The sequence below is a fragment of the Salvelinus alpinus genome, chromosome 1, assembly GCF_045679555.1.
Source record: "Salvelinus alpinus chromosome 1, SLU_Salpinus.1, whole genome shotgun sequence".
NCBI classification, from domain to species: Eukaryota; Metazoa; Chordata; class Actinopteri; order Salmoniformes; family Salmonidae; genus Salvelinus; species Salvelinus alpinus.
In genome coordinates, this window is record NC_092086.1 from 56,770,762 (window position 1) to 56,784,888 (window position 14,127).

At 41.9% G+C, this 14,127-nt stretch overlaps 2 protein-coding genes across 3 annotated transcripts in view; both read left to right on the top strand.

The window, feature by feature from the left end:
* Window positions 1–5,294, top strand: part of LOC139581441 (vesicle-fusing ATPase-like) — a 30,545-nt gene extending 25,251 nt beyond the window's left edge. The window contains exons 13-22 of one of the 2 annotated variants that reach the window (XM_071411218.1): window positions 163–258; window positions 415–571; window positions 703–836; window positions 1,209–1,275; window positions 1,519–1,598; window positions 1,767–1,901; window positions 2,114–2,227; window positions 2,454–2,509; window positions 2,966–3,009; window positions 4,179–5,294. In XM_071411218.1, coding sequence (XP_071267319.1) covers window positions 163–258; window positions 415–571; window positions 703–836; window positions 1,209–1,275; window positions 1,519–1,598; window positions 1,767–1,901; window positions 2,114–2,227; window positions 2,454–2,509; window positions 2,966–2,996 — 870 coding nt within the window. In that variant the 3' untranslated portion in view covers window positions 2,997–3,009; window positions 4,179–5,294. The remainder of the gene's footprint in view (window positions 1–162; window positions 259–414; window positions 572–702; window positions 837–1,208; window positions 1,276–1,518; window positions 1,599–1,766; window positions 1,902–2,113; window positions 2,228–2,453; window positions 2,510–2,965; window positions 3,010–4,178) is intronic. The other variant, XM_071411212.1, reaches the window with a different exon arrangement.
* Window positions 5,295–13,165: 7,871 nt separating this feature from the next.
* Window positions 13,166–14,127, top strand: part of LOC139581451 (thyroid hormone receptor alpha) — a 134,073-nt gene continuing 133,111 nt past the window's right edge. The window contains exon 1 of the mRNA XM_071411232.1: window positions 13,166–13,468. The gene's annotated coding sequence lies outside the window, so the exon portion shown is untranslated. The remainder of the gene's footprint in view (window positions 13,469–14,127) is intronic.

Genomic DNA, 14,127 nt, shown 5'->3' on the forward strand with positions numbered 1-14,127 from the left:
TGAACATCCATGATACGGTTAGACTATCCAGTTGACACCTTTGAACACCCATGACATGGTTAGACCACCCCTTAGCAAGGTGCTTTTAGGGGCTAACTCTGTCCTTTAAGTCTACTGTATACCACAGTCAGATCAGACTGCTATTTCTTTCTGTGTGTCCAGGCCACAGCCACAGTGGAGGTGGACACAGAGAGAGCCGAGAAGCTGCAGGTCACCAGAAGCGACTTCATGGGCTCCCTGAACAACGACATTAAACCAGTAGGTATCTCTCTACTATATGTGTATTTCCGAAGGACAGTAGGCAAAGTGAATAGTGTCATTTGAGATTGACCCTGAGACTATCATTCCAATCCTGAAAAGTTCTGCCCGCTCCCCCTCTTCTTTATCCTCCTCCTCCCCCTCTTCCTCCCCCAGGCATTTGGTTCCAACCAGGAGGACTACGCCAGCTACATCATGAACGGCATCATCAAGTGGGGCGACCCGGTGACCTGTGTGCTGGATGACGGGGAGCTGCTGGTGCAGCAGACCAAGAACAGCGACCGCACACCGCTGGTGGCCGTGCTACTGGAGGGTAGGCCTGACCACACACACACACACACACACACACACACACACACTTAAGCGCACACACACAGTTGAATAACAGCCCCCCCCCCCCCACTCTCTCTCTAACAGTCTTTATTTGTCCATCTGTCCTCTTAGGACCCCCTCACAGTGGGAAGACGGCCCTGGCTGCCCAAATCTCGGAGAGCTCAGAGTTCCCCTTCATCAAGATCTGTTCCCCGGACAAGATGATCGGTTTCTCCGAAAACTCCAAGTGCCTGGCTATCAAGAAGGTGGGTGTGAAGCCCGGCACCATGAACGAAAGATAGATACCTACACACTGTTGAATGCTCCTGCAGTTTTATGAAGTGTTTTGACCCCAATGTCTTTGTAAGGCTGGCACCATGCCCATAGAAAGAGATGCTGTGCCAGAATCTGGTCGAATGGTAGACTAGTTGTAGCATTGCTGACTCTGGACCACGATTTGCCCCATCGAGTTAGGGGTTCGATCCCTGGGTCTCTTTACTAGCAACTTCTCCGCCCTTTTCCTATCTGACAATAAAAACTAAGAGCAGGAGAAAGAGATTATTACCAATACTTCCTGTATGGTATTATTATGCAGTCTTGTTGTGTCATTTAACTCTGTATCCCCTGCCTTCCCTCAGATCTTCGAGGATGCCTACAAGTCTCAGCTGAGCTGTGTGGTGGTGGATGACATTGAGCGTCTCCTAGGTGATTCTCAAACCTCCTCATTCCGCTGAAACCTCATTCTCCATTTAGTCTAGCGGACCTCCCCGATCCGTCTCTAGTGGAGCAACAAACTCGTATCTCTCTTTTTAAAACTTTCCAGTGAGGCCGCAGATAAACTAAGCACTGCGTCTAAAGCCAAGGCCCGGTCTTAAAGGAATCAGCGGCAACACTAGTGGGTCCGGTCCGAAGTACTGTTCTGATTTCTTTGTGCTCCACTCCTTTTAGACTACGTCCCCATTGGACCTCGCTTCTCCAACATGGTTCTCCAGGCCCTGCTGGTGCTGCTGAAGAAGACTCCTCCGAAAGTGAGTGTTCACTGTTCAGTACAACGCTGGCATGGCTGCATTACCTAATGCAGGTGTTGCGTTATGCTAATGTGTTTATTGACGCCAGCCTGTGTGTGTGTGCGTAGAAGTGTGTGCATGTGCATGTAACGTGTGTGTAACTCTGTCTGTGCTTTACTCTGCCTACAGGGCCGTAAGCTGTTGATCATCGGAACCACCAGCCGTAAGGAGGTGCTGCAGGAGATGGAGATGCTGGACGCCTTCAGTACCACCATCCACGTCCCCAACATCTCTACTGGAGAACACCTGGTGGAAGCCCTAGAGGTGTACACACACACACACACACACACACACACACACACACACACACACACACACACACACACACACACACACACACACACACACACACACACACACACAAACAAACAAGTGAACACACACAATATACATATTGATGAAGAGTTTCAGTAGTTAATGCTGCTGTCTTGTCTTGTGTGCCATGTGTTTACTCATTGACATTGTATCCATTGCAGCTACTGGGAAGCTTCACGGACGCAGAGCGGGTCACCATCGGCCAGCACGTCAAGGGAAAGAGGGTCTGGATTGGCATCAAGAAGCTCCTGATGCTCATCGAAATGTCTCTGCAGGTCAGTGGCAGTCAGCGCTCCTCCTCCTCCTCCTCATCTTTCAGCTGCAGAACAGTCGACCACAAGTGTCATCCAGTAGCTATGGTCGCCAGAAAGGTTTCGTGCCTCAAGAAGTGGCGCAAATGGTTTTCCACGGTAGAGCCTGCGTAATGCCACATTTGCACTGTCAAAGTGTCAAAGCACTGGTGTTAATATTTGGTTCCCTGCTTTTTTTTTTCTCCTCCAGATGGATGTGGAGTACAGAGTCACTAAGTTCCTGCAGCTTCTTAGAGACGAGGGGGCGTGAGTACTCCCCAACCCCTCCCGGCCTTTCCCACCCACGCAATCACCCTCACCCTGCCTGCATGCGACTCAATCACAGCCACCCAACCGCTTCCTTTCTTTGACTTTATAACCCTGCTTTCCTCCCCTGCGTATCCATTATTACATTTCTATCTCTGTGAATATTACAACAAGGATACACAACCACAGGCACAAGGCTAAAGTTTTTAAAAAAACACGATTTACTATATTACTAGTAGTATAACTAGTATAGTAGTAATACTAGTTTATCAGTATTACTTATTTGACTGACACAAATGGGATCCTATGAACATGAAACACTGTATCACGCTTGTTTATGTTCTGGAAGAGGGGTATGAATAAAGTTGTCACACTATCACTTTACCTGCCCGCTGGCTGCCAATGCAGTCAGAGTATCAGTCGTTGACCGGTGTGATCTCCTCTTGTCATCACCAGGTTGGATGACGCCAACCACATCCGAATTTAAGCTGTCGCTGAGGGTAAGGGCACCAGTAGAGGCTACGGGGCTAGCTACGAGGCTAGCTACCCAGACATTTAACTAGCTTCCCTAGCTACCTCCTCTAGCTTTAGGGAATAGCTTCCCTCATTCAGCTTCATTTCAATGATACCAACGTTTTTTCTAGAAGCCCCTGCTAACACTTCTGAGATCGTTCCTGTGTCTATTTACCTTTACAAGAAATACCCTCTGGTCGACTTGTGCTGTGAGCGACCAAATTCTACATCACATCACCCAATGACATATCAAGCATATGCAGTTGCGGTCAAATATATCAGTTTATGGAAACTGATTTAACACTTGTCATTAAAGATAGCTATTGTTTAGGTGAACTGACATCAGCTGTCCAGACATTTTCTAACATCTCTTATGTCATTATAATGACCGCGTTATGAGGTTGTTACGGAAGACTTATATGCATGACGTACCTGCCTACTCCTGTGCATCAATCATGTCTATGTAATAGAAACATTACATAAGACTACCTTATCATCATTCCCTCCCTATGTCATATGACCTACCATGACGTATTGTCCAGATGCTGCTTTGACCCTACTGTGATAGTCTCTGACAAGTTACACCGCTTATTACATATCAGTGGTGCATAGCCTCAGTCCTCAAGCCCCTTGAGCTACAGACTGACTTCTACCTGGGAATCGGTGACGTTGAGTACCAGGGAGAAACAAAAGCAGCAAGACTGTGGAAGAACGTTAGTTCTTCCACAGTTGTGCACCCCTGTCCTAGATTGCTGTTTTTTTGGGGGGGGGGGTTTCGGGAAGTTTCTCTTTACGAATAGTTCTGAAGCATTTTTGCCAGATTTGATGAAAGCTAGCCGACAAGATGAAGAAGTCTTTGCTTTCCTTTTGAATAGACATTCTACGCAATTACCGTATATTAGAAAGGTCATTTAAAGTGCTAAAATTACTGTTAACCATAATGGTGAACCATATATTTCTTTCTTCTTGTTTTATAGCATATTAAGTCCTGTTCAACATTTTGTTTCTGTCATTTTGTTGTTGTTGTGGAAGTACATGCTGTAGTACAGTCGAATGTGGTTTACGATATGTCATGTGTTTAAGGTGGGGGACACTGGTAAATCATTGTCACCTGAATCCGTTTTATCTTCATCTCTCTACATGTCTGTCTCTCCAGTGAACGCACCGACCGCAATGACCGCAGCTACAAGTTCGACTAGAGCTGAAGGAGCGTCTGACCAAGAGACAAAAGGAGGAGAGGAGGACGTCCTCTGTTCGCCATCCATTCTCATCCAACCAATCGGAGAGGGAGAAGAAGTCGCCCCCTCTCACCCACGCATGTTTCAGTGGCAACTGCTGTCATCATCCATCCACCCGACACGATCGACATATCACGTCACAGAAACCTATTGAAAATCGTACCGTTCCAATATGTTATCTGTATGAAACGCAATATGGATTGCAAAGTGCTGTCTTGTGCATTGTGCGTATATTTAGCCATGTATGTTTTAGCTTTCTGTATTTCCAGTACTGTGTATCTGTCTCGCTATCTATATTTATGCAGACCAGTAGATATATCAGTCTTGAAAACATGATATATGTATTATATATACACATAGATTCGTATGAAGCGCAAGTCATCGCAACTATTTGAATATTCAGATGATAACATAGACACTGTAGTGGAAGTGAGAAGTGTCGTTTTGGGTGTAAATGTATTTCCCTCCACCCCTATGTTATTTATTTTCTGTACATAGTATATATAAAATACAGTATATCATGAATTATTTCAAATCATTCTATTTGACTATTATTGATTAATATATATATATCAGTATTGTTGTTTATCTCACTCCAAACTTGAAGATTGTGGTGTTGGATTATAACTTGGTTGTAGTCTGTCTAATATAGATACCGTGTGTGTACGAGACCAGTGTTAAACAATTCAACACTTTTGAAATGGTATATGTAACAAAGAAACCTTTATTACTTATCAAATCAGCTCTACGTGTGACTGTGATTTGAATATTTTTTGTGTGCATGTGTGTGTATGAACAAGCATTGCTTCTGTGTATGCCTGTAAGAGTGAAGTGTGTTTTGTCTGTGCGTAAGTACAGTATGTGTGTGTAATTTAATCCAAATTTTACCAGTCTGTTGTTGTGATGCATTTGTTAATTTATTGCTTTATGTGAACAGTGCTTGTTGTCAAAAGCTATTTTTCTGTTCTGTGAATTGACCAACATGCAGATGTATTATTGCAATTAAAGCACAGATACACAAGGTTAAAACAACACCTACCTCTAGTCTCCATTTTTGGTTTAGTTGTTTGTGTGAAGAAGGTTAGTTGTCAAACCAGCTCGAGCTGTACAGTGCTGTTAGCAGTTGATGTTAATCTTCAATAACGCAGACCCCAAAGCTAGTCAGGGGGAGGAAAATAAGTTTATTCAAAGAGGACAAATCAACGCTTGGACGTAGATGGTAAATGGTCATTTCTTCCCTGTCCTCTGTGATTCTCTCCAGTGGTTCTGACAGTCTGCCTGTAGTGAGGAATTCTTCTTCCGTTCCACTGGTTGATAAGGACTTCTCTAATGAACATTTCACCGGTAATCTTGTATCATGTCAAGTACAGTCCTTAGATTAAGGTATATTGCTTCAGCTTCAGACAGTAGATTCTCACAACCTGTAACTAAAGAAACAAAAAAGTGAAAGTAACATGTCCAGGTTTCAAGAGAAATGTATATTTAACATAGATTTCCCTAAGTAAGCATGTCCCAATTTTCAGGAAAACGTTGGACATTTCACCGAGATATCCCTAATACGATGACTGAAGTGTACAACATAGAAGCTTATCAGGTTCCGATCATCTTACTATGCCTCTTCACCCGAGACTGGCCCCCGATTGCTTATCAATCAGTTCTTTGTGCTCCAGGCTCTGCTTTGTCATCAAAATGGACAGCCTTGCAATGAGTGACATGTATCCATCGTGATTTTCCCTGGACCTTTACTGCTGACATCGTTATGAGCAAAACTTGATAAGGACCTTCCTGTTTTGGCCCTAATGTGTCTGTTACATTTTTTTTTTACCATCACCCACTGTCCTGATACTACGTCACGTCTACCCTCGGGGGTTATTCCCCACGCCTCTTTTACTTGCCTTTCTGCTTTCCCTACTGCATTAGAGAGTTGTATGCAATAGGTAAGCATTGTGTCACTCATAAAGTGAATGTCTGCTTTTCTCAAATCTAACGTGCCTGTCACTATCACATTGCCTTCCTCACACCCCCCTCTACAATGCTTGAACCGTCTGTGTATGAGATAGACTCAGGGTTTTCCAACGGATGACTCTTAATAAACCCATCAGAGAGCTGGTCCAAAACCAACTCACAACAGTCGTGTTCAAGTAATGTGGTATCTGGAGGAAGCATCAGATTAGCTGGATTACATGGCGTGCCATGATGCATGATGTTAGGAGCCTCCAACACAGTTGACCATTTGTTCCAACGAGCAGCTGTGACCTGTGCAGCTCGATTCATTGTCAAAAGAGTATGAACGACATGTCGGCAGAATCTTTAATCACTACGTTAGTAGCGTCCATAGCTTCCTTGCTAATGGGACGTTGTTTTGTGCAAGGTGGGGCAACACCTGTCAAGCATGCTGGTTCCATATCCAAAGTTCCACACTCATCTTTCTTCGTAGTCCAAATAGCATGGTTCTGAACTGTAGATCCCCGGAGTTGTCTAATTTGCCACGTCACCTTCCCTTCAGAAATGTTCAGTGTAGAGTCAAGTTGCGTGATAACATCAAGGCCTAAAATAGGTTGTTCAAATGAGCCTATCCACATCCCTGCATCAATCTTCATTGGACCAATAGAAATTGATAATGATTTGGTCTGTTTCATATCTGTCTCTGTCTCCCCCCACTCCTGTTGCTCTCATCTCTCCCCAATTGGTGGTTGCATTGATCAAACCCTAGAGATAGGCATCCCGTTAGCGGGACACCAGCCGACAACATCCGGGGAAATTGGAGGGAGCGCGACTCAAATGAATATTAAACATTCATGAACATACAGGTATCTTATATAATTTAAAAGCTTAAATTCTTGTTAATTTAACTGCGTTGTCCGATTTCAAAATATTTTTCAACCAGCACAGGCTTCATAAAATCACAAATAGCGATTAAATAAATCACTTACTTTTGAAGATCTTCCTCTGTTTGCAATCCCAAGGGTCACAGCTACAACATGAATGGTCGATTTGTTAGATAAAATAGTTCTTTATATCCCAAAACGTCTGTTTAGTTGACGCCATCGATTTCAGTAATCCACTCATTCAACATGCAGACAAAGGAGTCCAAAAAGCTACAGCTAAACTTCGTCCAAACAATTCAAACAACGTTTCTATTTCATCCGCAGGTACTCTAAAATGTAAATAAACTATAATATTTCATACGGGAAGTAGTATGTTCAATAGGAAAGCAAAATTAGTATGGCACGCCCTCTCCCTCGCGCGCCAAAAGACTGATATTGTTCCGGTGCTCTTCTCACCAAAACTCCAAATACTTGTTCATTTTTTCAAACAACAAGCCTGAAACCTTGAATAAAGACTGTTGACATCTAGTTGAGGCCATAGGAATTGCAATCTGGGAGACAGATTTACATAGGTTTCCATAATTAGAGCCTGGGACCTCAAACAACAAATTCTGGTTGGATGTTCTTCGGATTTTCGCCTGCCATATCAATTCTGTTATAGTCTCAGAAATTATTGAAACAGTTTTAGAAACTTCAAAGTGTTTTCTATCCAATGCTACCAAGTACATGCATATCCTGCCTTCTGGGCCTGAGTAACAGTCAGTTTACTTTGGGCACATCAGTCAGGCGGAAATTCAGGAAACTAGACCCTATCTCTAATTAAGGAAAACATGTATGGCTCTCCATCCATCGGCCACATCTTGCTCTTCACCACCCACAGCTCTATAAACCTTTTCTTCAAGTATACCATGTTCACGGTTGTTCAAAACAAAGGCTAATAACTGGAACCCATCATAATTGTAGAGTTTTGTAGAGTTTCTTATAACACTTCAAATGGTCTCATGTTTTCATGCCCACGTCTCGTGGACGTTTCAACATTTTTGACCATTCATCCTACTGTTTTGGAGATGCTGATTTATGCGTGATTACTGTCACTGGAGGTTTGTCTTTACTTCCTTTTACAACCTGTGTTCTGGTTGGCCTAAGACATCATTCATCACCACTATCAGTATCTGTTGACTCAAAGCCAGGCAGTGCTGACCAGATGCTTGAAACCTGATCATCTTGCGCAACTCAGCCTGAAGGTAGATTGGGGGAGCAAAGGGTCCACAGGTGAGGGTCAAGTCTGCCACCCTTGCCTCCTGTAATTGTTGAATTTCACCTTTCTGTCAGGTTTTGGCCAGGACTGTTCTGTTTTTTTGTCACTAGATGTCCCCATTGCACCTTTTTTGTACCTTTTGTTTTTCCCTTGCTCTAATTATTGTTTGCACCTGTATGTCGTTCCCTTGTTAGTATTTAATCCCTGTGTGTTCCTCAGTTCCTTGCTCAGTGTTTGTATGTTAGCACCCAGCCCCAGCCCAAGCCTTGTTGTGAACATATATTTTTCTCTTGTTGGATTTTCCAGAGGTTCTCTGGTTTTGTTCTTTTGTATTTTGGATTAGTCTTTTGAGGTTTGTTTTTCCCTTGCTGTTTTTACCACTTTGTGGATTTTCTTTGTATTTTGGAAGATATCTATTTTTTATTAAACCACCATCTCTAGTACTGCTGTGTCTGCCTCATCTTCTGGGTTCTGCCGATTTAGTGACTGTTTCTCGCACCGGGTCCTGACACTTTCAAGGTTTTTATCTGTTCACCAAGATCTTTCATACTATCTTTATCTTCTTTTTTTACCTTTATTTAACTAGGAAAGTCAGTTAGGAACAAATTCTCATTTTCAATGACAGCCTAGGAACAGTGGGTTAACTGCCTTGTTCAGGGGCAGAACGACATATTTGTACCTTGTCAGCTCAGGGATTTGATCTTGCAACCTTTCGGTTACTAATCCAACGCTCTAACCACTAGGCTACGCTGCCAGACACTGCAATGTCCTATCACGGTTATCAAGACAGAATTTCTCATCCCTCTTCCTTACTTCAGCTAATATCGTTAAAGACCGTCTTGTTTTTGTCAACTAGTTAGACGTTCTCTGTATTTTCCCCCAAGCTTTTTGTATATCAGACAGATTTCATATTCCATCTTTGTCAACAATGATGGAATATTTATTTATCTCTTGCCTACACTTCTCTACTTTGAAATGATTCTTTATATCAATAGACAGGGAATTTAAAATCTCTTTCATGCTCCCATCCGGAGGAGCTGTTACGCCCTTCTCCAGAATGGTTTTCTCACTTAACAATGGCATTACATTAACTTAAAAAGTTGTATAATATATATCTATATGTTTATATATTTATTTAACCCCAAAAGACAACCTCTTGAGGACTCAAACCTCCTATCTATAGATCACAAATTGTTTCTGTAGGGCCTGGTTACCCATAAAACTTGTGTTCACTTCAAAAGCTTGTTGAAAGCTTACATTACCCACACGTGTAAAAATTGCTACTTATCTAGCAACTCACTTCTATGCAACAAGAAGGTTTCACAAAAATGACTCTAACCTTTTAATTGAGGACTTGAACCCCTATAATAGAGATTTAACAAACAGAACAAAGGACTTGAACCTTATAACAGAACAAAGGACTTGAACCTTATACATCACAGATATGTATCACTCATTGCACACACTCATTTTAACCTGATTTGCTTCTTTTAAAATGATATTGGTCTAGACTCACTCAGCATTTATGCCATCAATCAGGAGATTAAGAGTTGACTCCCAAAGTGGGTTGCGCTCAGCCTTCTCTCTTTCTTCTGGATCAACACACAGTTGATGAGTTTTCTTGTTGTTGTTCACGACCAATTCATCCGGGTCACGGCACCAAGTGTTAGCAGTTGATGTCACTCTACAATAACACAGACCCCAAAGCAAATCAGGGGGAGGAAAATAGGTTTATTCAAAGGGGACAAATCATGCTTGGAAGTAGATGGTAGATGGTCATTTCTTCCCTGTCCTCAGTGATTCTCTCCTGTGATTCTCTCCTGTGATTCTCTCCAGTGATTCTCTCCAGTGATTCTCTCCAGTGATTCTCTCCAGTGATTCTCTCCACAGAACAAAGGGACAGAATGTAGTTTAATATCCTGCCCTAGCCTGTGGTTGACCAATTAGAATTCCTTGCAATAAAACTGGGCCAATGGCAAAATAACAAGTATCCTATTCTAGGTTCAATGTATAAACAATTTGAACCAATGAGAACTTGCCATGTAGCTATGAGTCCTGGACTGAAATTCCTCCCATGTCTCTGACCCATTGATCAATAATTATTACAGAAAAAACACTATTTCCATTGATTCTTAGTACTCTATTGACCCCTCGTCCTCTGCGTTGTGTATTTATCTTCAAAATATTCTTACAGTGCCTTCAGAAAGTATTCACACCTCTTGACTTTTTCCACATTTTGTTGTGTTACAGCCTGAATTTAAAATGGATTAAATTGAGTTTTTGTGTCACTGGCCTACACCAAATACCCCATAATGTCAAAGGGGAATTATGTTTTTTTTTTTTTTTTTTTTTTTTTACAAATTAATAAAAAATGAAAAGCTTGAGTCAATAAGTATTCAATACCTTTATTACGGCAAACCTAAATAAGTTCAGGAGTAATTTTGTTTCTTATTAACAAGTCACATAATAAATTGGATAGAATAAAACTGTGCACAATAATAGTGTTTAAAAAGTCATCTACTGGTAGAAGGGTAAGAAAAAACAGACATTGATTATCCCTTTGCGCATGGTGAAGTTATACATTACACTTTGGATGGTGTAACAATACACCCAGTCACTACAAAGATACAGGTGTCCTTCCTTACTCAGTTGCCGGAGAGCATGGAAACCACTCAGGAATTTCACCATGAGGCCAATGGTGACTTTAAAACAGTTACATGGTTTAATGGCATTGATAAGAGAAAACTGATGGCTCAACAACATTGTAGTTACTCCACAATACTAACCTAAATGACAGAGTGAAAAGATGGAAGCCTGTACAGAACAAAAATATTTCAAAACATGCATCCTGTTTGCAACAAGGCACTAAAGTAATACTGTAAAAAATGTGGCAATGAAATTAACTTTATGTCCTAAATACAAAGTGTTATGTTTAGGGAAAATCCAATAGAACCCTGAGTACCACTCTCCCTATTTTCAAGCTGCATAATGTTATGGGTATGCTTGTTAACATTAAGGACTAGGGAGTTTTTCAGGATAAAAAATTAACTGAATAAAGCTAAGCACAGGTAAAACCTTAGAGGAAAACCTGGTTCAGTCTGCTTTCCACCAGACACTGGGAGAGGATTTCACCTTTCAGCAGGACATAACCTAAACACAAGGCCAAATCTACGCTGGAGTTGCTTACAAAGAAACCAGTGAATTTTCCTGAGTGACCGAGTTACAGTTTTGACTTAAATCTGCTTGAAAATCTGAGGCAAGGCCTGAAAATGGTTGTCTAACAATGATCAACAACCAATTTGACCGAGCTTGAAGAATTTTGAGAAGAATAATGGGCAAATTTTGTACAATGCAGGTGTGGAAAGCTCTTAGAGACTTACCCAGAAAGACTCTCAGCTGTAATCGCTGCCAGCTACCAGGTCTCAGAACATACCTACCAGCTGGGCAGTAAGTAAATTAAATCTTGCTATATGCATTTGTTTGTGTAATAACTGGGTATTTGTGATAGGTTCTTCGATGTTTCATAGTTCTCTCACTACATACTACACAACAAGACCCATACATTCCAATGAGTTCCACATTCAGCAACGTTGACAACTTGTAAGAGAGGATACAGTTGAAGTCAAGACCTAGGCCGGGATTCAATCCGACAACATGTTGTTGACAATGCAACTTTTAAAGGCAATGTTCCCACATTCGCAGGGAGGTCTCATTCACGCTGCATATGTCGGCTCAATCGGAAATTGCCTTTTAAAACCGCATTGTCAACAACCTGCAGACGGTTGCTACAATGTTTACATTGTTGTACTGTACAATATACATTGTCCCAAATGTTTGTGTGAAGGTAATCTCTTCCCAATAACCGTAACTGAGATTAAACAAACATTTGGATATTGTCAAATTTAAACAAAGTACTGACACAAATAAACACCCCAAACTTTCACAGCACAGTTTAGCCTACACATGACCTTCAGGGACAAAGCACTCATCTGGAGAGGTGTACACTGCAAGGGCATGATTTTATGCCATTTTAAATGTGCCCCACTAATAAAGGTCCTTTTAGAAACACTGACCAACTTTTTCTTTCCTACCCTGTCACACTTTTGTTTAAAGGCAGTCAAAAACGTGATATTTCTGTGTTTTATATATATTTCCACAATTGTGAAAATTATGATAATACCCTTTTAGTGTAAGAGCTGTTTGGAAAGACCACCTGAAATTGCAGCCTGTTTTGGTGGGATGGAGTTTTGGCCCACCCTGGTGACATCACCAGGCATTGAATTAGTTAATACACCAATAAGAAAGAGAGATCCAAATCTCTCAGCCAATAACAGCTAATTAGTTTCAATTCCCACCTCCCCACTCAGACCACTCCCAAGACAGTCCTAGCAAAATTCTTGCTTGAAAATTTGCTCTTTGCTAAGAAGCTATTTTTGTTTCTTGTTGACTAGTTTAATAAAACATTTTTTTTTACAGTAATGTACATAATTGTTACTCAGAAATTATTTGATTTTGAGATAAAACGGCTGCAGGGTTTCCCGAACTCTGTCCAGGGGGGCCCCCTGGGTACATATTTCAAATAGCCAACTCATCACCAAACCTTGATTATTTTAATTAGCTGTGTAGCGCGAGGGCAAAAACCAAAACGTGTACCTGGGGGGCAGGACCGAGTTTGGGAAACCCTGCTCTATAGGGTTGACCTATAGCTATAGGGTTGAACTGCAGCTTTAACATTGCCCTATAGAGAGCGGTAGACATTTCGATAAAACTCTCTTGGCTGCACACTGCACGCACCCATACTTTAAAGGGGAGGGGCCTATGTAGTATTGCTGTCTGTTACATTTCCCAGTCGTGGCAGTGGAACGTGCTAATATTTCCAGAGTGGAAAGCTCGAGTATTAAGCGCTCATTTACTCCGTTTCTGAAATGGTCTGCTCAACGCAGCATGTTTACAGATGGCTGGTTAACATTTGACGTCTGATAAGTTCTAAACTGCGCTGTGCGTTAAATTCCTAACGGTGAGCTATCGTACGACTACCGCCGGTAGCCAGGGACTCTGGTTGGATTTGACACTTGTATCCGTCCGACTGTCACGGAGAAGGCACCTATTCGTCTGCGGCAAGGTGAGTGCTGCTGTCCTCATGTCAACTCGAGCTGTAAAGCCCATACGAATGGTGTCCGTTCATTACTATTACTCCATTTCTTAGTAGCAAGGTCGGTCTGTGCAGTCAGACATAATCTGGAATGCGAGGCAACACTTTGCTAACACAGTTTGGCCTCGTTTTGTAGCCATGTGAATTGAGCTCTTAATCACTTGGTAGCAATGCAACTTGCGTAGCCACTGTAACATTGTGAAACTGTTTTGTTACAGGGGGCGTGTGATCTTGCCATAGCCGTAATGAGAGTTTTAGAAGCCTAGTTATTTTTGATGCAGTACTTTTCATATTAATGTCTTCCCAGTGAAATGTGTTTCTGGTTTGCGCGGTCAAAGTAAACATTCCTTTGGAATGACATCCGTAGTTTTGGTATTTTATTAGGATCCCCATTAGTTGTTGCAAAAGCAGCAGCTACTCTTCCTGGGGTCCACATGAAACATTACATATTACAGAACATTAATAGACAAGAACAGCTCAAGGATAGAACTACATTTAAAAAAAAGTTTTGCACGTTCACAACAGCCATTGGGGTTGTTATGAACGTGGAAAGCCCAGGTACTCATATAAGAACAATGTTAGCCTACACGAACTGCCCCCCCCCCCCCCAAAATAAAATTTATATTATT